The sequence below is a fragment of the Molossus molossus genome, unplaced genomic scaffold (genome assembly GCF_014108415.1).
Source record: "Molossus molossus isolate mMolMol1 unplaced genomic scaffold, mMolMol1.p scaffold_m16_p_13, whole genome shotgun sequence".
NCBI lineage: Eukaryota > Metazoa > Chordata > Mammalia > Chiroptera > Molossidae > Molossus > Molossus molossus.
Window position 1 is genome coordinate 19,584,046 of NW_023425348.1, and position 26,731 is coordinate 19,610,776.

Below are 26,731 nucleotides of genomic sequence, written 5' to 3' on the forward strand. Positions count from 1 at the left end.
GCATGAGTGCCATCACCAGGGCCCTACTCTCATGATCTGATATAAACTTAATTATCTCCCAAAGGCCCTTCCCCAAAACACCATAACACTGCAGGTTAGAGTTTCAATATATAAATCTGAGGGGACACAAACATTCAGTCCATAGCAATGCACAGTTAGAGTCTTTGGGGGAGCTTTTTAAATTACCAGTAATTGGCCTCCTTTACCCCAGACAATTAAATCAGAATCTCAGGAGGGAGGGGGCCTGGCATTCTCACTTCTAACTAGCTCCCAGATGACCATGACTGTGGTGCACAGACTTTGAGTGGCACCAACTTTCTAGATCAGTGGTTCCCAAATGTTAGTGTGCATCAGAATTACCCAGAGGGCTTGTTAAAACAAGAGTGCTGGGCCCCACCCCTAGGCTTTCTGATTCAGTGGGTCTTGGGTGGGGCTTGATGGTCTGCATTTCTAACAAGTTCCCAGTGACATCCATGTTGCTGGTCTGGAGACTGCACTCTGGAGACCACGATACTGGGTGCTGCCCCTTCCCATCCCCCCCTCCCGGCCCCCGCTTGCAATTTTTGCCCTTCTCACTTTATTGTGGCTCTAATGGTGACAATCTGGGAGCAGACAAAGCAAGACCAAGCAACACAGGCATAGGGCTCCATCCCTGTGACTGTTCTTGGGTCTGGATCCATAAACTCAACTTCAGGATTTGGATCCAGGCAGCTCGCTTCTATGTAATCGTCTCCATTTGTGTACCAGCCTCACGTAGACTCAGGCTCCCTACTAAGCAGACACTCAATCCCCAAGGAAAATAGGCAACTCCCGTGGACGGCCCTAAGGATCTGGAACACTGGAATAAGGGATTAAAGCCAGTTATGAAATATCTTTCCCAGAAAATACTAACACCTGCCTGAACTCTGAGGATTGGGGAATCTGTTTGAAGCATCAAGACCCTCATCAAATCAAATTTTTAAAACTACTTGGAAAGGGAACTTACTAACAACAACAGTGTGAGGACAGAGACAGCACTTTTCTCTCTGTGGTGATACGTGACCAGCTGGTGTGGAGAATGGGAAGTGCCTGATTGTAAGAGTTTCCAGATTTATTCTTCTAGCCCAGAGAGGATTGCCATCATCCGTTCCCTCTATTTTGACCCCGTAGGCTCTGAGTGAGAGGAGAAGGGAAAGGAAATATATCTCCAGCAATCTGTGACAGCCCAGGCAGTGAGAGGAACTAGCTAACTGCTGGTGCCAGCAGGGCTTAGCGTGGGTGCAGCCGCTACCAAAGAAGGTAATTCCATCTGGGAAAATCACAAGCTGTTTCTAGAGCTTGATAGAAACCAGTCAGGTTCCACAAATCTCCATGGAGTCACTAGGAAGAAAACATCAGGCTTGGCTACTGAGAAAATATTCAAACCAATGACCAAAAAGCAAACAAAATCAGATCACAGAACTAGACATCTGAGGTTTACTCTCTCCTAAGCACACACCTGATTAGCTCTCTCTCAACCTCTAATAAAATTGATCTCCAACTGAGTGGACCCAGTGGGTCAGGTCTGGTTTTCACAATTTTCTGAATTTAAAACTTTGAATCTTAAGCATTTAAAACGTTCCACCTAGTGAGAACTTGGGTGAGCTGCAAATGTGTTCTTATATCTATCCTGTTTAATAAAGGGGAAAATGCAAACGTGCACCCCTGCTGCACTATTTCTCTGACTTTAGTGTGCATATGACTCACCAAGGAAGCTTGGTAAAATGCAGAGTCCTCTGCAAGATGTCCTGGGTAGGGCCTGAGGTTCTGCATTTCCAACGAGCTCCTAATTGATGCCTTGCTGAGGTTCTCCAAACAACACTTTGAGTAAAAATGACCTATTCCATCTGAACTGGTGTTTTAGATTACATTGCAAACTCTAAAATTCCGAGAGAAAACATGGGAGAACTTTTAAAAACACTTTTTTTCCTTTCTACATAAGTCACAAACCCAGAAATCACAATGAAAAAACTGAAAAATCTGACCAAATAATAATTTAAATTAAGAAATGGATTGGGGGTGGATTGAGCGGGTCTGAACCGGCGTCCTCGGCAGCGCAGCGCTGTCATGGCGGGTCTGCTGAAGAAGACTACGGGCTTCGTGGGGTTGGCTGTGTGTGAGAGTCTGCACGAGAGGCTAAGAATACTGTACAAAAAGATTCTTGATGTTCTTGAGCAAATCTCTGAAAATGCAGCATATAGAAGATATACAGAACAGATTACAAGTGAGAAGTTGGATATGGTTAAAGCAGAACCAGATGTTAAAAAATTAGAAGACCAGCTTCAGGGTGGCCAAATAGAAGAGGTGATTCTTCAGGCTGAAAATGAACTAAGTCTGGCGAGAAAAATGATACAATGGAAACCATGGGAGCCTGTAGTGGAAGAGCCTCCTGCCAACCAATGGAAATGGCCAATATAATCATCAAATGACTTGTGTGTTAAAGGGAAGCTGATGTAATTAAATGTTCTGTTATATCAAAAATATTTCCATATTATTGACATCTTATAATCAAGAGAACTGATGATATAGAACATATTTAAGAGACTTGTTAAAACTGATAATTATAGTAATAGGGACATGTTGAATCAGCTTTTGTTTCAGCATTCATTCAAATTTTTTCAAAGATGACATTTTCTTAAAAAATAGAGGTTCTAGGAAGATATGAAAGTTAGTTGGAAAAATTCCTGTGTTTCAATGCATAGGTCATATATTTGATAAGTGAAATATTTTAGTAGTATTTTTAACACCTTTAATTTACTTTTATTCTGAAGAAACCAGAAAGGAACTTATTGCTTAACAAATGTATAGGTCACTGTTTAAAGTGAAGTAACAAGAATAAAAACCATTAAATTAGAATTCATTGTACAGTTGAGGAAATTGATTTTGTATTTGAAGGAAAGATTTCTTATAATTGTAATTGAAAAGCTTTTTTTTTTTTTTTTTTTTTTTTTTTGTCTCATTTAAGGAAGTTAGGTTTCTGGTCCTTAATCAAACTACATCAGGATAGAAAGAGACTTCATGTAAAGGAAGAGATATTAAGAGTTCCTAAAGTTTATCTGGCATATGGATAGGCTTATATTCAAAACATCTTAGTTGTATGGTTATAACTTCCAAGTGGAATCACTAAGTAATATTTACTAAAGTTTCTAGTATGAGTATAGCTGAGTATCAAACAAGATAAAGCTGTTCAAGGAAAGAAGCGATTGATAAGTTTAAGGTAAAAATAAAATTATTTTCAGGTGTCCTCACCTTTCTTTCTAGCCCCATATCATTTCTAAAAGCTTAATAAAGTTTAGTATTTCGTACCTTCAAAAATAGGGAGTTTTTGAGTGCGTGTGTGCTTGTGCATTTTGTTATCTCTGTGGCAAAGCAGAATCTTTCAGAACGAGGAAAAAATATATTTTTCTTTTTCCCAATAAATTAATTCCCTTATAGAGCTATAAATTGAATGCTAAATAAATATTAAATGAAAAAAAAAAAGAAAGAAAGAAATGGATTGGGACAAGGTCGACTGGAAAAAACAAAGAAAATGTGTTTCCAAAAATGCTTTGGGATCATCCTTCATTGCTGCAAGGAATCTCTATGCCTCTAACACTCGTCTTCAGAAGACTGGCACTGCTAAGACGTCCTCTATTCTCGAAGAGCAAATTCTTAGAGCTGATACCTCTGTTGACCTTGAAGAAACTGGGCATGTCTTAAGTACTGGTGATGGTATTGCCCAATTACATGGGCTGAGGAATGTTCAAGCAGAAGAAATGGTAGAGTTTTCTTCAGGCTTAAAAGGTATGTCTCTGAACTTAAAACCAGACAATGTTGGTGTTGTCATGTTTGGAAATGATAAACTGATCAAGGAAGGAGATATTGTGAAGCAAACAGGAGCCATTGTGGATGTTTCTGTTGGTGAGGGGCTGTTGGGTCGTGTAGTAGATGCCCTTAGTAATGCCACTGATGGCAAGGGTCCAACTGGTTCCAAGATCCATAGAAAAGTTGGCCTGAAAGCCCCTGGGATCATTCCCTAAATCTCTGTGCGAGAACCAATGCAGACTAGCATTAAGGCTGTGGATAGTTTGGTGCCAACTGGTCGTGGTCAGCGTGAGCTGATTATTGGTGACCAACAGACTGGCAAAACATTAATTGCTATTGACACAATCATTAACCAGAAACGTTTCAATGATGGAACTAATGAAAAGAAGAAGCTATACTGTATCTATGTTGCTATTGGTCAGAAGAGATCCACTGTTGCCCAGTTGGTGAAGAGACAGATGCAGATGCCATGAAGTACACCATTGTGGTTTCAGCTACTGCTTCTGATGCTGCCCCACTTCAGTACCTGGCTCCTTATTCTGGTTGTTCTATGGGAGAATTTTTTTTTTTTTTTTTATCCTCACCCGAGGACATTTTTCCATTTTTTGTTCAGGTAGAGTGGGAGGGAGAGAGAGGAACAGAGAGAGAGAGAGAAACATCAATGTGAAAGGAACACATCGAGTGGCTGCCACCAGCACAACCGACCAGGGCCGGGGACAAACTGCAACCAAGGTACGCGCCCTTAGCGGGAACCGAACCCGGGTCTCTCAGGACCGCAGGCCGACGCTCTAACCACTGAACCAAACCGGCCAGGGCTCTATGGGAGAATATTTTAAGGATAATGGCAAACATGCTTTGATCATCTGTGACGACTTATCCAAACAGGCTGACGACTTATCCAAACAGGCTGTTGCTTATTGTCAGATGTCTTTGCTGCTGCGCCAACCCCCTGGTCATAAAGCCTATCCTGGTGATGTGTTCTACCTACACTCACGTCTGCTAGAGAAAGCAGCCAAAATAAATGACTCTTTTGGTGGTGGCTCCTTTACCCGTCATAGAAACACAAGCTGGTGATGTGTCTGCTTACATTCCAACAAATGTCATTTCTATCACTGACAGACAGATCTTCTTGGAAACAGAATTGTTTTACAAAGGTATTCACCCTGCCATTAACATCAGTTTGTCTGTGTCCCATGTTGGATCTGCTGCCCAAACCAGGGCCATGAAGCAGGTGGCAGGTATCATGAAACTGGAATTGGCTCAGTATCGTGAGGTTGCTGCTTTTGCTCAGTTCAGTTCTGATCTTGATGCTGCCACTCAACAACTCTTGAGTCGTGGTGTGTGTCTGACTGAGTTGCTGAAGCAAGGACAGTATTCTCCCATGGCTATTGAAGAATAAGTGGCTGTTATTTATGTTGGTGTAAGAGGGTATCTGGATAAACTGGAGCCCAGCAAGATCACAAAGTTTGAGAATGCTTTCTTGTCCCATGTTATCAGCCAACACCAAGTCCTGGTGGGCAATGTCAGGACTGATGGAAAGATCTCAGAACAGTCAGATGCAAAGCTGAAAGAGATTGTAACAAACTTCTTGGCTGGATTTGAAGCTTAAACTCCTATGGATTCACATCAAATACCAGTTTGGTTTTGTCATTGTTTCTTCTAGCAATCAGTTCCACTTGTAAAAGGATTACTCTCATACTCAAGATGTACAGAAATCACTTTGAAAATAAAGGTTCCATATTGCCTGGTGAAAAAAAAAAAATGGATTGGTTCCTTCTTTAATATTGAAAGCTCTTTTAACATCAGTAAGAAAATGATCACCAACTCAGCAGAAAAAAATGGTCAAGTAACAGGAACAACAGTTTGTGACCAGAAGAAGGAGGATTTTCATATAAATCTACACTCAATCTCACTCTCAATTAAAGAAATAAGATAAAAAGCATTAAAGTACTATTTTTTAACTCTGGGATTATCAGTTATTTGTTTGCTTTTTAGTGTCCTAACACAAGTGATGAGAGTATGGAATAAAAGACATCGCATGGTCTGCAAGTGCAGATGTAAACTATTGCAATGTGGTTGATGGACAGTCAAAATACACATCTTTGATCTAGTCAATACCACTTCCAAAAATTTATTTGGAGGGTATATTTGCACACACACAAAGCTGAATATCCACAGAGTATCACTGACACATTGTTTTTAACTGTAAATTACTGAAATAACTAAATGTATATAAGATAAAGGATGATTAAATAAATTATTATATAACTGAATACAATGCAAGCATTAAAAACAATAATCTAACATATTATCGATATAAAAAAAGATCTTCAAGAACTTTATCAAAATTAAAAACTTTTGCTCCATGCAAGACCCTATTAAGAGGACAAACAAACTACAAACTAGGAGAAAATATTTGCAAACCACATATCTGACAAAAGCTTCATTTTTACAAATTCAATTAGAAAACAGGGAAAGGATATGAAGAGACAACTCACAAAGGAGGCTATACATCAGCAAAAAAGCATAGGAAAGAATATTCAATGTAGCCATTAGTAAAATGTAAATTAAATCCACAATACATCTATTAGAACAGCTAGCATGAAAAATAGTGACAATACTAAATGCTGGATATATGGAGAAATTGTTCTCTCATACTTTGCTGGTGGAAATGTAAAATGCTACACTTGAGAAATTACTTTGGCAGTATTTTTTAAAGATTAAATATACACTTGTATAACTCAGCAACTGCACTCCTGGACATGTACACCAGAGGAATGGAAAGTTATATTCACACAAAACCAGTCAGTTATTGTCATAGCAGCTTTGTAAGAGCCAAAAACCAGAAACAACCAAAATGTCTCTCAACAACTAAAGGTGAATGGCTAGACCGACTTTAGCCCGCCCACACCATGGAACAAGTCAGCAATTACAAAGAATGAATTAGCACACACAACCTGGATAGATCTCAAAAATACATTATGCTAAGTGAAAAAAAAAAAAAGCCATACTCAAAAGTCACATACTATAAGATTCCATTTATATAATATTTTGTAAATAACACAATTATAGAGATGGAGAACAGATTACTTGTTATCAGAGTTTAGGAGTGAAGAGAAACTGAGAGGAAGAGAGCCCATGTAGCAATCAAAGGGCCCCACAGGGAGATATTGATTTCAGTGGTGGTTACATGATTCTCCACATGTGACAAAATGATATAGAACAATATACAAACATTGTACCAACATCAGTGTATACTATAATTGTGTAAGATGTAAACATTGGGGAAACTGGGCAAAATGTGCATGGGTCCTCTTTGTACTGTCTTTGCAACTTCCTGTGAATCTATAATCATTATTATATAATTTTTAAACAGTCATATTAAATTAACATTTGATTGTTCATTGCAAGAAAAAAGGGCTTAAAGACACTAATTGAGAAAAAGGCATGGTCAAGAATGGTATTTAATATAATGTACTCCTATTTTTTTTTCCTTTAGGAAGGTCATATATACATGGATATAGGCTTATGTATGTACATAAATTTCCTAAGTGATATTCAAGAAACTAATAGGAGAGGCTGCCTTAGGCAAGGGAGAGATTGGGGAACCCAGATACCAAAACACTTTGAAAGGTGGAATTAATTATTGTACAAGGACAACAGGCATTAGCATGGACAAAACTGGAAAAATCCAAGCTTATGGTCACTGGTCATACTCAGTGAATGCCAATTATTATCTTTTTTGTTACCATATACAAAAATGTTTATGGTAACTGGGAAACTAAGTTATTAGTATTGACCCTCTAACTGAAAAAAAAATTGATCAACTAGTTTTAAAATGTTATTAACCCATGATAGGACATCTCAAAACATCTATAAATTACTCAGTGGTCCACAACCCAAATGCTTACCAACCACACATGTAAGGCACATGTGTGAATTGGGCCATGCATACTGAGAAATTGGAAAGAACACCAAAGCATTACAATGCAAATATTTACAAGCCGTAATCTGGGCCAAACAAAGCTCATCAACGTCCTGCCCCTGGTAGCAATCCCATCCACATCTACTTGCTAAGGTGTCCAGTTCCACTATAGACAAGTCTAATTGTTAGAAAGTTCTTTATACTAAGCTGACATTTACCTGTGGTGATTTCTCCCTATTAGTCCTAGTTCTGAGCATTTCCTTCATTATGAGATTTAGTTGACTTGGTTTCGGACAGGCTAATTGGACTTGCTAGTGTCCAATTAAGAACTAGTTCCTTCCCTTCTGATCAAGATGGTGGTTATGTAAATGTAGTAATCGAATCCTGCCACAACCACATCGAAATTACAACTAAACTATAGACAACCATCATTCAGAACCACCTGAAATCTAGCTGGACAGAGTCTTATAAATAAGGATGTAAAGAAGAAGCCACATGAGTCTGGTAAGAGACGCGACAACACAGAATGGGCTGGTTCCACACCCACATGTGGCAGATAAAAATTGGGAGGGATATCTCAACTGTTGAGGTCTCCCCTGAGGAATGAGAGGTCCCAGCCCCACACCAGGCCCCCAGCCCAGGGTTCCAGTGCCAGGAAGAGAAGTCCCCATAACTTTGAGCTGTGAAAACCAGCGATATTGTGGCTGAGTAAAATGGAAGGTTTATAGAGTCCCAGGCATTTCACTTAAAGGGCCCACACATAAACTTAGACTCACAGACTCACTCACCATGAGCTCCAGTGCTGGGGCAGCAGCTTGAAAGGTACCAGGGACATACAGGGAGGAACTGAACTGTCTGGCATCAGTGGCATCTTTCTTCTAGATAGAGATGCTAGCAGAGGCCATTGTTCTTTTGCTCAGCCCTCTTTCAGTATATCTGAGCCTCCATCAACCTGGCTAGCACTGTTCACCCTACCCTGGCCATTCCATGAAACCCTGCCCTACCCAACTTGCCAGCCCACCCAAGCCATTTCCATCCAGAGGCCTGTATTGGCTCATGCTTCCAACTTTCCTAAAATCTCTCAAACAAGCTCCATCTGGCCACGGTATGTCCTGTGCCCCTTGTTAAATAGCCCCAGGCTCCCAACTTGCAGCTGCTAGCCTTAGTTTGCAGCTTGGCCTATCTTGGGCACCTCCAGGTCCAGCACTAGTAGCAGCCATCTGTAAATAGCTTTGTTGCTCATTCTGGATTGCCCCACACAGATGACAGGCAGTAACTGACCCTGGCCTGCACCTCCTGGGAGGCTCTAGAGTCAGCGCACCCAGTGGACCAGAGCACTACCAACCACCTCCACAAATGACATACTCAAGTGGTAGACTCAGTGGGCACCAGAATCCCACTAAAGTAAGTTCTGCTCCATGGTAGTGAAGGATCCTCCAAAGTGGTCTTGATCAGTTTTCAAAGTTGATTGGCCTAGGGGTAAATCCCTCCCATTGACATGCTAGGTGATCTGGGAGGATGCACTACCATACTCACAGGACACCTACTCTGTAAGGCCACTCTACCAAGACAGGTAGGCATAACAGCTCTACCTAATACATAGAAACCAACACAGGGAGGCAGCCAAATTGATGAGACAAAGAAACATGTCCCAAATGAAAGAACAGAACAAAACTCCAGACAAAAAACTACACAAAGTGGAGACAAGCAATCTACCAGATGCAGAGTTCAAAACACTGGTTATAAGGATGCTCAGTGGACTCAGGGAAAGAGTAGAGGAACTTAGTGAGAACTTCAACAAAGAGACAGAAAACATAAAAATGGAAACCAAAGGCAAATCGTCGGGAAAAAAACAACAGAAAAACAGGTTGTGAGAACCATATAACCAGGACACTGAATTAATTCTGGTAGGATTGTGGAGGCACAAGAGCGGGGCCGGGAGCCCACAGACAGCAGTGGTCCTAGCTGTGAGTAGCACCCTTGGGGTTAAAATCCCTGCCAGCTCTACAGTGCAGAGGGCCAGGACAGAGCACTAGATTGGCTACAGCCACTCACCTTGAGCTCCGGCAGAGGGAGAGCAGACTAGACTGGAACTATGTGGGGATACTTGGAATTTGGAGGGCGCTCAGAGTTTTTGCTGAGTTCCAGTCATGCAGTATGGTGGCCATCTTACTTCTTCCCAGGGCTCTAGGGAGAAACAGCAGCCCCTCCCTCAGAGATGCAACCCCACCCAGGTGGGCCAAAGAAATGCAAATTGAGGCTCATTAACAACCAGCATCTGCCCCACCCGCGGGAAATTCTCTTACACTGAACACCTGAGGGAGTTTTTCATTCAACTGAGAACCAAAAGCTCTTCAAGTAACGGAGACTAATAGCCTCCAGGCAAAAAGCTAGAGGATAACTAAACCATTCCTGGGCTTGCAAATCTACCCAGGAAAGTAAGTCTTGACAATGGTGTTTAACATGGGTCCTACCTTGTGGGAGACATTTTGCACGGCATCTATTTTGTTAAAATCTGCTCTGCCATCACCTTCCCCAAGGCAGGATGTCTCTGCCTTCAGCATTTCTTTATCTCTACATTTCTTTGAGTAAAATCTGCTCTGCCATCTCCTGCCCCAAGGCAGGATATCTCTGCTTTATCTCTGCCTTTTGAACCATTTACTCAGTCTTCTGTTCCACCCGTGCTTGGGGTGGTTACTCAATAACTATCGCTTGATAACAAATGATCTTGTTTTTCCTGCCCTATATATTGTGTAAATTTCCCCAGAATAAACGAGACTTGATCAGAGCCCTGTCTTGTCTCCATTTCTCATGTCTCTTGTCCCTCCTCATCCTCACTCCCCCTCTAGAGTCCTCGTTGCTCGACCTGCGGGACGGGTCAAGTGGCTCCCAACGTGGGGCTCCAGCACGGGGGATCCAGTGAAGGACGCCGTTCGAGTGGCCGGCAGAAAGGAAAGCAAAGAAAAATAAAAGAAAAGAAAAGAGGGAACGACGTGGGAACCTGCTGCGTCTGCACCCCTCGGGTAAGTGAACGGCGATCATGGGGCAAGAAATGAGTAAGCATGAATTATTTGTGGAACAGTTAGGTCATGCATTAAAGGCACGAGGAGTAAAGGTGAAAGTAAAACATTTATGTAAATATTTTGATTATATCAAAGATCTCTGCCCTTGGTTTCCTATTGAGGGAACTATTGATCCAAAGAGATGGAAAAGGGTAGGAGACACCTTACAAGATTTTTATAATACCTTTGGGCCGGAGAAGGTCCCTGTCACAGCATTTTCATATTGGAACCTCATAAATGAGCTATTGTCTCAAAGGCAATCTGATCCTGTGGTAGCAAATGTCGTAGAAAAAGGACAAACTATATTACAGGAGACACAATTAACCCCAGAGCCACCTAAAGACAGTAAGGAACAGGAAGATTTAATTTCACTGGAAAGTGAGGAAGAAGAGGAGGATGCAGTAGCAGAAGTAAGGGTAAAAATTAAATGCAAAACCCCAAAAAAGAAAAAGGCAAAGGAATTGGTGGCCGGAACTAAACCTAAAATTTATCCATCCCTTACTGAATTAGAGGTTGAACAGCACATCTCCAGTGAGGAGGAGAGTGACGACGAAAATAAGAGTAAAGATGACACACCCAAGGCCGACCCTCGAGAGGTTGGCTGGGATGAGTTAGCTGATCAGGCTGCCAGATATCATAATAAAAATTACTGGCCACCCCCATATACAGCTGCCTTGCCCTCAGCTCCTGCTGCTTTCCCTATCATTGATCCTCAGAAACAGTTGAGAGATAAAATAGAGTACTTAAAAGAACAAATAAAATTAGAAAAGGAACACCAAGATTTAATTGGACAATTAGAAAGGCTAAAAACTGGGAAGCCTGCTCCACCTTTGAACAATCCTAACAGGCCAGCCAAAGGGAATAATAAACAAAAGCCACTTAAAACTCCCCCTGCGCCTCTTTTACCACTCTTAAATGAGGAGCCTGAAGCATATCCCGTAACAGAAACAACAGACGCACAAGGCCAGGCTTGGAGGCATCATACTGGATTTGACTTTAAAGTTATTAAAGAGTTAAAAACTGCTGTAGTTCAATATGGTGCTACTGCTCCTTATACTATGGCTATTCTTGAGTCCGTAACTGATCAGTGGCTTACACCCAGTGATTGGCAGACTTTGGCTCGAGCTACTTTGTCAGGTGGAGACTACCTATTATGGAGGTCTGAATATGTCGAGGTCTGTCGCGACATGGCCCGACGGAATGCACAGGCTAATAATGGATGGAACTTTGATATGCTCATAGGAGAGGGCAATTATGCCCTGAGTGATAATCAAATGCGGTATGACCCCGGATTATTTTCTCAAATACAATCTGCAGGCACTAGAGCCTGGAGAAAGCTCCCTACAAAAGGAGACATGAGTGCTTAGCTTACTAACATTAAACAGGGCCCAGACGAGCCTTTTGCTGATTTTGTCCATAGATTAATTACAGCCGCTGGTAGGATTTTCGGCAGTGTAGATGCCGGAGCTGATTTTGTTAAGCAATTAGCCTTTGAAAATGCTAACGCTGCCTGTCAGGCTGCCATTAGACCTTATAAAAAGAAGACAGATTTAAGTGGCTATATTCGCCTATGCTCTGACATAGGCTCAGCTTATCAGCAAGGCTTGGCCATGGCGGCTGCCATGCAAGGTTTTACAGTTAAGCAGTTTCTGGCACAGCAACAAGGGAAAGGGAAATGTTTTAATTGTGGGGAAATAGGACATTTCGCTCGAGACTGCAAAGGAAAAAGGGATTCTACACCCAGTACCAAACCAGCCCCTGGGTTATGTCCTCGCTGTAAAAGGGGATATCACTGGGCTAATGAATGTAAATCTAAGAAAGATATACAAGGGAATCCATTGCCTCCGCTTCAGGGAAACGGGAAGTGGGGCCAGCCCCAGGCCCCAAAACCCAAACAAATCTATGGGGCAATGAGTTTTGTTCCTCCAAACAACAACAACAATCCATTTCAGACCTCTGCCGAACCACAACAGGGAGTGCAGGATTGGACCTCTGTTCCTCCACCTACTCAGTATTAACCCCTGAAATGGGAGTTCAGGCACTATCAACAGGAATTTATGGACCTCTGCCTGAAAACACTTTTGGGCTCATTCTAGGTCGTAGCAGTGTTACATTGCAAGGGCTACAAGTGTTTCCGGGAGTAATTGATAATGATTATACTGGAGAGATTAAGGTTATGGTTGCCTCTCCTCGAAACATTAATACCATTAATTCTGGCCAGCGCTTTGCTCAACTCCTGCTTTTACCTATGTTGCCCACTACTAACAAGGTTGTTGGAGGACAAAGAGGATCTGGAGGGTTTGGATCGTCCAATGTTTATTGGGCTGAGACCATCACTCCTCAAAAACCTATAATGACCCTATGGTTAGATGGAAAGGAATTTTCTGGGCTCATTGATACAGGTGCGGATGTAACTATAATTAAGAAAGAATGTTGGCCGTCCTCCTGGCCATTAGAAGAAACTCTTACTCACTTAAAAGGTATTGGACAAAGCACCAACCCAGAAAGAAGTTCCAAACTCCTAACTTGGAAGAATTTGGAAGGCCATCAGGGAACCGTCCAGCCATTTGTCATAGCAGGCCTTCCTATTAATCTTTGGGGTCGTGATCTATTATCTCAAATGGGAATGATCATGGGAAGTCCAAACACTGTTATTACGGCTCAAATGTTAAATCAAGGACATGTACCAGGAAGGGGTCTGGGTAAAGTCAGCCAAGGCATAATCGAACCTTTATTCCCTACAGGAAACACTCAGAGAACAGGATTAGGGTATTTCTCCTAGGGGCTGCTGATTCTCCTGTAACTCATGCAGACAAAATAAGTTGGTTATCCGATAGTCCTGTGTGGGTTGATCAGTGGCCTCTGAGTGCTGAAAAATTGCAGGCTGCACATCAATTGGTACAGGAGCAGTTGGCAGCTGGACATATAACAGAAAGTAATTCCCCATGGAATACTCCTATATTTGTCATCAAGAAAAAATCAGGAAAATGGAGGTTGATACAAGACTTAAGGGCTGTTAACAAGACTATGGTTCTGATGGGAGTGCTTCAACCAGGCCTCCCTTCCCCAGCAGCCATCCCTTTGGGATATTATAAGATAATAATAGACTTAAAGGATTGTTTTTTCACTATACCTTTACATCCGGAGGATCAAAAAAGATTTGCATTTAGTTTACCATCTATTAATTTCAAAGAACCTATGAAAAGATATCAATGGAAAGTTCTCCCCCAAGGCATGGCTAATAGCCCTACCCTATGCCAGTCATTTGTTGCTACTGCCCTTCAACAAATCAGGAATGATTGGGCACAGATGTATATTATTCATTACATGGATGATATCCTCATTGCAGGTGAACAGGAATCTCAGGTTCAGCGATGTTTTGCGGAAATGCAAAAGGCCTTACAATTCTATGGCTTAATTGTCGCCCCTGAAAAAGTGCAAGTAACTGACCCATATACATATTTAGGATTTCAGCTACAAGGAACTCATATTTCATCCCAGAAAATAGAATTACGATTAGACAAATTACATACACTCAATGATTTCCAAAAGTTACTCGGGGATATTAATTGGCTAGTTCCCTATTTAAAACTTAGTAAATACGAATTGAGACCCCTGTATGACATCTTACAGGGAGATACTGACCCTAACTCCCCTAGACAACTTACCCCAGATGCACGGCAGTCATTGAAAATAGTAGAACAGGCCATACAAAATCAGGGTACCACATTTATAGATTATAGACAGCCATTAAAGTTTATAATCTGTGCTACTAAACAATCTCCTACAGCCATATTTTGGCAAACATCTCCCCTACTATGGCTTCATTTGCCTGCATCTCCAAAAAGGATTCTAGAACCATATTACGCAGCTATTTCTCAATTAATAATGCTAGGGAGAGACCAAGGTAAATGTTATTTTGGAAAAGAGCCTGATGAAATAATCTTGCCCTATACTCATCAACAAATTAACTGGCTAATGCAGAGTACTGAAGAATGGCCCATTTCTTTAGCCTCATACTGTGGGCAACTTGATAATCACTACCCACCTAATAAGCTTTTAGATTTTGCTAACCGACATGAATTTATCTTCCCTATCAAAACATCTCATAAGCCTCTAACTAATGCTTTATTAGTGTTTACCAACGGGTCCTCTAATGGGACTGCAGCCTATGTTGTTGGTGACTCGGTAACTCAATTCCATACACAATGTTCATCTGCTCAACTTATAGAATTACAAGCAGTTATTGCAGTATTTGCCACTTTTCCTGATCAAGCTCTAAACATATACACAGACAGTGCCTATATTGCACAATCAGTTCCACTACTGGAAACAGTAGGACACATTAAAACTGTCTCTACTGCTAGTGACTTATTTAGACAATTGCAGACCTTAATTCACCAAAGACAACAACCATTTTTTATAGGACATTTAAGAGCCCATACTGGTCTCCCTGGCCCATTATCAGAAGGCAATGCAAAAGCTGATGCAGCCACACAAGACTTGTTCCTTGCCATAACACAACAAAAAGGAATTTCTGCAGCTCAGCAGACTCATCAGCTACATCATCTAAACGCCAGAACCTTAAGAATTTTACACAAAATAACTAAAGAACAGGCTAGACAAATAGTTAAAAGTTGCTCTCAGTGTTTACAGAATACCTCTGTGCCCCACCTAGGGGTCAACCCTAGAGGATTAGTACCTAATGCTTTGTGGCAAATGGATGTAACACATTTCCCTGAGTTTGGCAATTTAAAGTATATACATGTCTCCATAGATACATTTAGTGGTTATATTTTTGCCTCTCTACAAACAGGAGAAGCTACAAAACATGTTATTGCACACATGTTAAGTGCCCTGTCTTCTATGGGAAAGCCAGATTCCCTAAAAACAGATAATGGGCCTGGATACACTAGTTCCCGGTTTGTAGATTTTTGTACAAAATTGCACATTAAACATATTACAGGCATCCCTTATAATCCACAGGGACAAGGTATAGTAGAAAGAGCTAATCAAACCATAAAATGCACAATCAATAAAATAAAAAAGGGGGAATGGTACCCTACTAAAGGGACACCCAGAAATTTACTATCTCATACACTATTTATTTTAAATTTTTTAACTTTGGATGCTCAAGGACTTTCCGCAGCACAAAGATTTTGGCAATCCTCCACACAAAAACAATATGCCTCTGTACTGTGGAAAGACCCACTAGATAATTCCTGGCATGGTCCTGACCCTGTTCTTATTTGGGGACGAGGGTCGGTTTGTATATATAATAAACAGGCCCAATCTGCACGGTGGTTACCTGAACGCCTTGTTAGGCAAATTAACACATCATAACCCCAGGCCCAGGGTTCTACTGCACCCTGAGGATGGTGTTTTCTCTTTTTAGGGTCAACAATGTTTCTCCTGCTGCTTATCCTGATCACGTGGGCAAGGATTGGAGCCGAGTGGGAAGACAACTTTATCGTTTAATAGAAACCAACATCCAGAAGCTGTATGAACAGGCGAAATGGCTGCACCAGTATAATCAGAAGAAGACAGAAGCTTCCTCCGCCCTTTCTTCCATGTTTAATGGCATATTACCCTATGTCCTCCCTCTCTTAGGCCCTCTCCTAGGCTTGCTCCTTTTACTATCCTTTGGGCCCCTTACTTGGCCTTTCACTGATTGTGTCACTAGGACCCTTCCTCTTCAATAAGGTGATGGCTTTCATCAAGGAGCAGATAGATGCCATTAAGATGCAGTCTATACAGGTCCACCACTATCATAGACTTGAAATGGCCTACAGAGAAGCTCACTCTAGCTGTGAGTCAATAAGCTCAACAACCTCGTCACCTTGGTGCGCTGGGCTGGTTAGCCAGAGACGGGCAACTGGAACTCACACGCGTCGCCAACCACCACCTAAGACAGGAACAAGGCCTTATGCTGCCTTGCTTTCCAATGACGGGTAAGGACAGGTTGGCACCGTGTGCAAGTTTCCTGACCTAAGACAGGCACAGTCCCCTCAAGGTATTATTTCGGCCTTAAAATTAAAGAAAAGGGGGACCTGTGGGAGACATTTTGCACGGCATCTATTTTGTTAAAATCTGCTCTGCCATCACCTTCCCCAAGGCAGGATGTCTCTGCCTTCTGCATTTCTTTATCTCTACATTTCTTTGAGTAAAATCTGCTCTGCCATCTCCTGCCCCAAGGCAGGATATCTCTGCTTTATCTCTGCCTTTTGAACCATTTACTCAGTCTTCTGTTCCACCCGTGCTTGGGGTGGTTACTCAATAACTATCGCTTGATAACAAATGATCTTGTTTTTCCTGCCCTATATATTGTGTAAATTTCCCCAGAATAAACGAGACTTGATCAGAGCCCTGTCTTGTCTCCATTTCTCGTGTCTCTTGTCCCTCCTCATCCTCACTCCCCCTCTAGAGTCCTCGTTGCTCGACCTGCGGGACGGGTCACTACCTCACTCATCCAAACCCAGTAGAGGGAGCCTCAAACAGCAGAACACCAATACCCAAAAAGATAATTTGGCAGGCTCCAAAACCCACTGAGATAGCCAAAATGGTGAAACAGAAAACAAATCCCAAATTAAAGAACAAAATACCTCTACGAAGATGAGATAAATGAAATGCAGTTAAGCAAGTTATCAGAGGTAGAGCTCTAAGCGATAATAATGAGGAAGCTCAACAGCATGAATAAGGACATCAACACCATGAGTAAAGATATAGAAACATTGAAATCAACCAATTGGAAATGAAAAACCACCAAGAAGAAATGAAAAATGACATAGCAGAAATAAAGAACACATTGGAAGGATGAAAGAACAGAGTAGAGGAAGCGGAGGACTGGATCAGTGAATTAGAAGACAGGGTAGAAAAAAATCAACCAATCAGAAAACCAAAAGAAAAACAAAAACAAAAACAATTAAAAAACAGGAAGACAGAGAACTGTGGGACAACTGGAAACATAATAATATTTGCATCATAAGAGTCCCCAAAGAAGAAGAAAATGACCAAGGGTTAGAGAATATATTTGAAGAAATGGTAACAGAAAACTTCCCTAATTTGGTGAAGAAAGAAGGTATTCAAGTTCAAGAAGCACAGAGAGCCCCAAGTAAGAAGAACCCGAACAGGACCACACCAAGACCCATAGTAATTAAAACGCCAAAAATTAAAGACAAAGAGAGAATTCTAAAGACAGCAAGAGATAAGCAACAGGTTACCTACAAAAGAACCCCCATAAGGCTCTCAGCTGACTTCTCAACAGAAACACTATGGACCAGAAGGGAATGGCATGAAGTAATAAAGGTCATGAAAAACAAGAATTTGAATCCAAGACTACTCTCTCCAGCAAGGCTATAATTCAAAATAGAAGGTCAAATAAAGATCTTCCCAGACAAAAAAAGGCTAAGGGAATACATTAGTACCAAACCAGCACTGCAAGAAATGTTCAAAGAAATGCTGTAATTAGTAGAAGAAATAGAAAAAAATATATAACCACACTAAACAAAAATGGCAATAAATAAGTATATATCAATAATCACCTTAAATGTAAATGGACTGAATGATCCAATAAAAATACACTGATTGGATAAGAATGCATGACTCATATTTATGCTGTTTACAAGAGATCTACCTCACAACAAAAGACTCACATAGATTGAAAGTGAAGGGATGGAAAAAATCTTCCAAGCAAATAAAAAGGAAAAAAAAGCTGGGGTAGCAATACTGATATCAGATAAAATAAATTTCAAAATGAAGGCCATAACTAGAGACAAAGGTCACTACATAATATGGAAAAGATCTGTCCAACAGGAAGATATAACCTTAGTAAACATATATGCACCCAATATAGGAGCACCAAAATATATTAAAAATCTTCTGAAAGACTTCAAAGGAGAAATAGACAACAATTCAATCATAGCAGGGATTTCAACACCCTGCTGACATTACTGGATAGATCCTCTAGACAAAAAATTAACAAGGAAACATAGACTCTAAATGAAGCACTAGAACAAATAGATTTAATAGATATCTACAGAGAATTACATCCCAAAACTGCAGAATTCACATTCTTCTCAAGTGCACATGGCATATTTTCAAAGATAGATCACATATTAGGGTACAAACTAAGTCTCTACAAGTTCAAGAAGATTGACATCATATCAAGCATATTCTCAGATCACAATGGCATGAAACTAGAAATCAATTGCAACAAGAACATGCAAAGACATTTAAACACATTGAGGGTAAATTGCATGTTATTGAACAATGAATGGGTTACCAAGGAGATTGAGGAAGAAATTAAAAACTTCCTGGAAACCAATGAAAATGAACACTCAACAACACAAAATCTATGGAATGCAGTGAAAGCAGTTCTGAGAGGGAAGTTCATAGCACTACAGGCCTACCTCAAGAAACAAGAAAAATTTCTAATAGACTATCTAACCTCACAACTTAAAGAACTAGAAAGCAAACAGAAAGAAACACCCAGAGTAAGTAGAAGGAAGGAAATAGTAAAGATCATAGCAGAAATAAATGACATAGAGACCCCCCAGAAAAAAAAACAACAACAACAATTCAAAGGATCAATGAAACAAAGAGCTGGTTTTTTGAAAGGATAAACAAGATCGATGGACCCTTAGCGAGACTCACCAAGAAACAAAGAGAGAGAACCCAAATACACAAAATCAGAAATAAAAGAAGTAACAACTGACACCACAGAAATACAAAAAATCTTTAACAAAGACTATGAACAAGTATATGGCAACAAATTAGACAACCTAAGTGGGCAAATTTCTAGAAACACATAATCTCCCAAAAATGAACCGGGAAGAGACAGAAAACTTGAACAGACCAAAACTGGGCCAGGGAGAGATAGAAAACTTGAACAGACCAATAACAACTAAGGAAATTGAAGATGTAATCAAGACTCTCCCAGCAAACAAAAGCCTAGGCCCAGACGGCTTCACAGAGGAGTTTTACCAAACATTCAAAGAAGAACTAATACCCATTCTCCTCAAATTATTTCAAGAAAAAGTCCTTGAATAGCCACAGCAATCTTGAAAAAGAAGGACAAAGTAGATGGGATCACGATACTGAATATCAGGTTATACTACAAAACTACTGTAATCAAAACAACCTGGTACTGGCACAGGAACAGGCATATAGACCAGTGGAACAGAACAGAGAACCTGAAAATTGACCCAAGACATTATGCTCAATTAATATTTCACAAAAGTGGCAAGAGCATACAATGGAGTAAAGACAGACTCTTTAAAAAATGGTGTTGGAAAAATTGGACAGCTACATGCAAAAAAAATGAAACTGAACCATCAACTTACACCATACACAAGAATAAACTCAAAATGGATAAAAGACTTAAATGTGACTTATGAATCCATAAAAAGCCTAGAAAGGATAAAATGAACACATGGGACTACATCACACTCAAACTCTTCTGCACAGCAAAAAAAAAAAAAAAAAAAAACCATAAAGATTGAAAGGGAACCTACCGTATACAGAGCATAATTGCCAGTAATACATCAGTTAAGGGGTTAATTTCCAAAATATATAGACTGCTCATACAACTCAACAAAAGGAAGACAAAGAGCCCAATTAAAAAATGGGCAGAGGAACTAAATAGACACCTCTCCAAACAGGATATACAAATGGCCAAGAGACATAAGAAGAAATGCTCAACATCACTAATCATCAGAGAGATGCAAATTAAAACAACAATGAGGTATCATCTCACACCTGTCAGAATGGCCGCCATCAATAAATCATCAAACAAATGTTGGTGAAGGTGTGGAGAAAAGGGGACTCTAGTACACTGCTGGTGGGAATGCAGACTGGTGCAGCCACTAAGGAAAACACTATATTGTTACCTTAAAAAATTAAAAATTTGAATTGCCATTTGACCCAGTGATCCCACTTCTAGGAACATACCCTAAGAAGCCTGAAATACCAATCAGAAAGAATATATGTACCCCCATGTTCATAACAGCACTATTTACAATAGCTAAGATCTGGAAACAGCCCAAGTGTCCATCAGTAGAGGAATGGATAAAAAAGCAGTGGTACATATACACAATGGAGTACTATGCAGCTATAAGAAAGAAAGATCTCTTATCCTTTGATACAACATGGAAGGACCTAGAGAGTATTATCCTAAGCAAAACAAGCCAAGCAGAGAAAGACAAATATCACATGATCGCACTTATTTGTGGAATATAATGAACATAACAGTCTGAGAAACAGGGTAGACCCAGAGACATGGAAGTAGGGTACAGACTGACAATCCTCAGAATAGGGCATATGGGGGAAGGGAAGAGATAAACCACTGAACTTATATGCATGTATGCATAACCAATGGAAATGGACAACAAAGTTGGGGACAGGGCGGGGAGGGAGGGATAGGAGGGGGTCAATGGGAAGAATAGGAGAAACATCTGTAACAAAAATAAATAAATAAATAAATAAATAAATAAATAAATAAATAAATAAATAAATAAAATAAATACATTACAGAGAATCAGCAGTAGAGTAGATAAAGCAGAGGATCAAATCAGTAACTGAAGATAAGGAAGCAGAAAATGTCCAATCAGAAGAGCAAAAAGAACAAAGAATCAAAAAATAAAAAAAAATAAAAAAAATGAGGACAGTCTAAAGAGCCTCTGGGACAACTTCAAGCAAAACAACATTCACCTCATGGGGATGCTGGAAAGAGGAGAGAGAGAGAGCAAGGAAGTGAAAGTCTATTTGAAAACATATGACAGAAAATTTTCCTACCTTGTTAAAGAAAATAAACACAAAGTCCGGGAAGCACAGAGAGTCCCAAACAAGGTGAACTTAAACAGACCCATACCAAGACACATCATAATTAAAATGCCAAAGGTTAAAGTTGAAGAGAGAATATTAAAAGCTGCAAGAGAGACTGTCAGTTGATTTCTCAAAAGAAACATTTCAGGCCAGAAAGGATTGTACAAAACAATTAAGTGATGAAAAGCAACGATCTGCAATCAAGACTACTCTACCCAGCAAAGCTATCATTTAGAATCAAAGGAGAAATAAAAATCTTCCCAGGCGAGAAAAAGCTAAAGAAGTTCATTACCACCAAACCGGTATTACAAGAAATGTTAAAGGGTCTTTTTTAAGAAGAAGAAAAATAAATATATGAGTAATAAAATGGCAATAAATACATATCTAGCAACAATTACTTTAAATTCAAATAGATTAAATGCTCCAATCAGAAGGCAGACATTGGCTGAACAGATAATAAAACAAGACCTTATCTATACTGTCTGCAAGAGACTCACTTCAGACTGAAAGACACACACACACATTGAAATTAAAGGGATGAAAAACATATTTCATGATCATGAAAATTTTTAAAAGCTGGGATAGCAATATTTATACCAGACAAAATAAACTTTAAAACAAAGGCTATAAGAGATAAAGAAGGACCCAGCAATTTCACCTCTGGGTATTTATCCAAAGAAATCCAAAAACACTAAATTGTAAAGACATATACATCCATATGTTCACTGTAACATTATTTACAATATCCAAGATATAGAAGCAACCTAAGTGTCCATCAGTAGATGAATGAATATAGAAGTGGTTCATATAAACAATATGATTTAGCCATAAAAAAAAAAAAAAAGAATAAAATCTTGCCATCTGCAACAACATGGACAGACCTGGAGAGTATTGTATTGATGAAATAAGTCATACAGAGAAAGACAAATGTTATATGATTTCACTTAAATGTGGAATCTAAAATACAATATAAACCAACAAGCTGAACAGAAACAGACTCATAGATATAGAGAACATTTTGATGGTTGCCAGATTGGGGAGGAAGGGTGTAGTTTTGGGGGGATGGGTGAAAAGGCTAAAAGATTAAGAAGTACACATTGGTAGTTACAATATAATCACAAAAATGTAAAGTGCATCATGGGGAATAGAGTCAATAATGTAATAACATTGTATGGGGTCAGATGGGTACTAGATTTATTGGGGTGATCACTTTGTAAGGTATATAAATGTAAGATCACTGGGTTATGCACCTGAAAGTATGATAATATTATACATCAACTGTAACTGAAAAATAAAAATTATTTTAAAAAAAAGAACTAGTTCCTTTACTATGTGCTCAGAGCTACCACAGGCAATGTAATTCAAGATTATCCTCAGACAGGTGGGGTACAGGCTGACAAGCCTCAGAGGAGGGGGACTTTGTGGGCGAAGAAATAAACCACATAACTTACATGCATGTATGCATGACCAATGAACACAGACAACAAAGCTGGGGATGGGGGAAGGAGAGGAGAGTGTCAATGGAGGGAAAACGAGAAACATCTTCTGTAACAAAAATGAATTAATAAATAAAAATTTTTTTAAGTAAAAAATAAAGAGGCTATCTTTACTCCAATGGGGGAAAAAAAGATTATCCTCAGACAAACTAGGGCTAAATGAAAACCCTGTCATTTAAAAGCTTTAAGACAAAATAAAGAAATTATAAATAGATTTCCAGTCAAGATGGCAGCGTAGGTAAATGCAGTATCACCTCTTCCCACAACCACATCAAAATTACAACTAAACTACAGCACAACCATCATTCAGAACCACCTGACATTAAGCTGAATGGAAGTCCTACAACAATGAAATTAAAGCAGCCGCCACAACAAGACTGGTAGGAGAGGCGGGGGCATGAACAGGCTGGTCCCATACCCACATGTGCTGGATAAAAATCAGGAGGGACACCTTGACTGTGAAGGTCCTCCCTGAGGAGTGAGAAGTCCCCATCCTACACCAGGCACCCAGCTCGGGGTTTCAGTGCCAGGAAAGAGCATCCCCATAATTTATGGCTGGAAAAAACAGTGGGAACTGAGGCTGAGGGAAGCTGGGGCTTCTGGAGCCCCAGGCAGCTCCTCTTAATGGGCCCGAGCATGGACTTACTCGGACTTGCTCCCTCTAAGCTCAGAGGTGAGGCAGCTTGAAAGGCATCAGAGACATACAGGGAAGAACTGAGCTGTTTGGCCTCGGGATGAGGGCTGGAGAGGCAGCTTTCTCTCAGACATGCTGGTGGAAGCTTTTGTTCCTTTGGTGAGTCCTTCCCCAGGGTAGCAGACGGGCACCATACTGGGACTCCAACAACCTGGCTCACACTGTTTGCCCCACCCTGGTGATTCCCTGAGGCTCTTCCCCACCCAACTTTTGGGCCCACCCAAGCTGTTTCCAAAGGCTTTACCATAGGATTGGCCTGTCTTGGATCCTGCTTCAGAGTTTCCTAAAATCTCTCAAACAAGCAGCATCTGGTCTCAGTGAGCCCCATACCTCTCATTAAGTGGCCCCAGGCCTGGCACTACAAGCAGCCAGCCTTGGTTCACAACTTGGCTTTTTCTGGGTACCTCCAAGCCCAGCACAAAAAAGCAGCCATCTGCAGATCACTTTGTAGCTTATGCCAGGTGGCCCCGTGTAGAACACAGGTGGAGGCTGACCTTGCCCCAGAGCTAGAACACCCAGGGTATAGCTTTAGACATATCTAAGCACCACCACCCAAACACCTCCACATGTGACACACTCAGTAAGCGAACTCTGGGTACCAGAGCCCTGCTGAAGTAAGTCAGTGGGCACAACCAGACCCTGTAGCTGATCAGCCTGAATAAATCCCTCCCATTGACACGCCAACAGCAATCAAGACTCACAACAGAAGGGTGTATAGTCCATACTAGCAGTGCATCTTGAGGGCCCAGCTGAGGTGATCAGGGAGGTTGTGCCACTGGATCCTACAGGACACTTATAACAATAGGCCACCCTACGAAGCCTAGGAGACATAGCAACTCTACCTACTACATAAAAACAATCACAGGGAAGCAGCTAAAATGAGGAGACAAAGAAATATGTCCCAAATGAAAGAAAAAAACAAAACTTCAGGAAAAGAACTAAACAAAATAGACATAAGCAATCAATCAAATGCAGAGTTCAAAACACTGGTTATAAGGTTACTCAAGGAACTTGGTGAGACATTCAAAGTACTTAAGGAGACCTCTAAGGAACTTAGTGAAAACATCAACAACATAAAAAGAAATGAAGGGTGCACTAACTAAAATAAAGAATAATTTACAGAAAATCAATATTAGAATAGGTAAAGCCAAGAAGCAAACCATCGATCTGGAATATAAGGAAGTAGAAAACACCCAATCAGAACATCAAAAAGAAAAAAGAATCCAAAACAATGAGGATAGTGTAAGGAGCCTCTGGGACAACTTCAAGCGTGCCAACATTTGCATCATAGGGGTGGCAGAGGGAGAAAAGAAAGAACAAGAAATTGAAAACCTATTTGAAAAAATAATGACAGAAAACTTCCCTAACTTGGTGAAGAAAACAGATATACAAGTCCAGGAAGCACAGAAATTCCCAAACAAGAGGAACCCAAAGAGGTCCACACCAAGACATGTCATCATCATAATGCCAAAGGTTAAAGACAGAGAATCTTAAAAATAGCAAGAGAAAAGCAGTTAGTTACCTACAAAGGAGCTCCCTTAAAACTGTCAGCTGATTTCTCAAAAGAAACATTGCAAGCCAGAAAGGAGTGGCAAGAGATATTCAAGGTGATGAAAAGCAAGGACCTACCACCAAGATTACTCTATCCTGCAAAGCTATCATTTAGAACCAATGGACATATCAAGAGTTTCCCAGACAAGAAAAAGCTAAAGGAGTTCATCACCACCAAACTAATATTATATGAAATGTTGAAGGGTCTTCTTGAAGAAGAACAAAAATATGAACAATAAAATGGCAATTAATATGTATCTATCAACAATTGAATCTACAAATAAAATGAACAAGCAGAACAGAAACAGAGTCATATATACAGAGAACTTTTTGTTGCTTGCCAGATGGGTGGGGCTAGAGGGATGGGCAAAAAAGATGAAGGAATTAAGAAGTACAGATTGGTTGTTAAACTGATGACCCTCAAAAGAAAGTTGGGAGGGAGGGCGGGATGAGATAAACCAAAGAACTTCTATGCATAAATGCATAACCAATGGACACCAACAATAGTGTGGGGAAGGCAGGAGGGGGGCAGAATTGGGGAGGAGGGGGGATAATGGGGAGGAAAAGGAGGACATCTGTAATACATTCAATACAATAAAAATGAGTTTAAAAAAGAAATAATAAATAAAAGCTTTAAGGCAGTGGGTAAGTAATTTAATCTTTAGATATCTTTATATTCAAAGTGAAAATAATAAAAATGTCCAGTTTGCAGAGTTGCTGTGAAGATTAAATGTAGAAACGTGTAAAATGCCAAGTAGATGTCAAAGTAATAACATATCATGTCAGAAAATAATTGTAATAGAAGTCATTTTGGACTAAATGTTCAACTTTGATCTTTGTGAGAGTGGGAATCAGCTAATGTTCAGAGCAACTGCAGAGCCTTGATGGAAAGTTGAGCTTCCCCACTGCCATGTACAAGGTATGTTTCTTCACTTGGCCACTAGATGGCACCTGCCTCCCAGAGCATTTGTGCTGGAAGGAAGTTAACCCCAAAATCCTCTGAAAGGCTAGTTTTCTTGTTACAAATCGGTACCAGAGCCACACCAAGTAACAGGGTAGCCCCTCAAAGAGAATTTGTTCACTCAGTAACTAGGAGATTCAAAGCTCCTTCCTGAAATTCAAGGATAGAGGGGGTGATGGTCCAGAAGAGCAATTTATGACTTTCCCAGGAAGGCATTCACCCAAGTAACCTGAGCACAGAGCCTTTGCACTTGCCGTCCTATCCCCCTGGGTCCTCTTCCCCAGGCATCGTATAACCCAACTCCTTCATGTATGTGCTTACTAGCTCCTTCCCTCCACCATGTGAGTCTCAGGAAAGCCGAATGTGCTTTGTTCCCTACAACATTCCCAACCTCAAGAA

At 40.5% G+C, this 26,731-nt stretch overlaps 2 protein-coding genes and 1 pseudogene across 3 annotated transcripts; all 3 read left to right on the plus strand.

Moving 5' to 3' along the window:
- The first annotated feature begins 2,084 nt into the window (after positions 1–2,084).
- LOC118628841 (NADH dehydrogenase [ubiquinone] 1 alpha subcomplex subunit 5-like) lies at positions 2,085–2,436 on the plus strand. Of its 2 annotated transcripts, XM_036259822.1 has the most exons (2): positions 2,086–2,150; positions 2,268–2,436. In XM_036259822.1, exons 1-2 carry the CDS (start codon positions 2,086–2,088, stop codon positions 2,434–2,436), a joined length of 234 nt encoding a protein of 77 aa, XP_036115715.1. The 2 variants fall into 2 exon arrangements, with proteins under 2 accessions (XP_036115714.1, XP_036115715.1); XM_036259821.1 differs by having other exon boundaries at positions 2,085–2,436.
- Positions 2,437–3,509: 1,073 nt separating this feature from the next.
- On the plus strand, positions 3,510–5,481 carry LOC118627824 (annotated as a pseudogene).
- Positions 5,482–10,787: 5,306 nt separating this feature from the next.
- On the plus strand, positions 10,788–12,827 carry LOC118627825 (endogenous retrovirus group K member 5 Gag polyprotein-like). Its single transcript, XM_036258270.1, has 3 exons — positions 10,788–10,803; positions 10,906–12,088; positions 12,230–12,827. Exons 1-3 carry the CDS (start codon positions 10,788–10,790, stop codon positions 12,825–12,827), a joined length of 1,797 nt encoding a protein of 598 aa, XP_036114163.1.
- Positions 12,828–26,731: the final 13,904 nt, after the last annotated feature.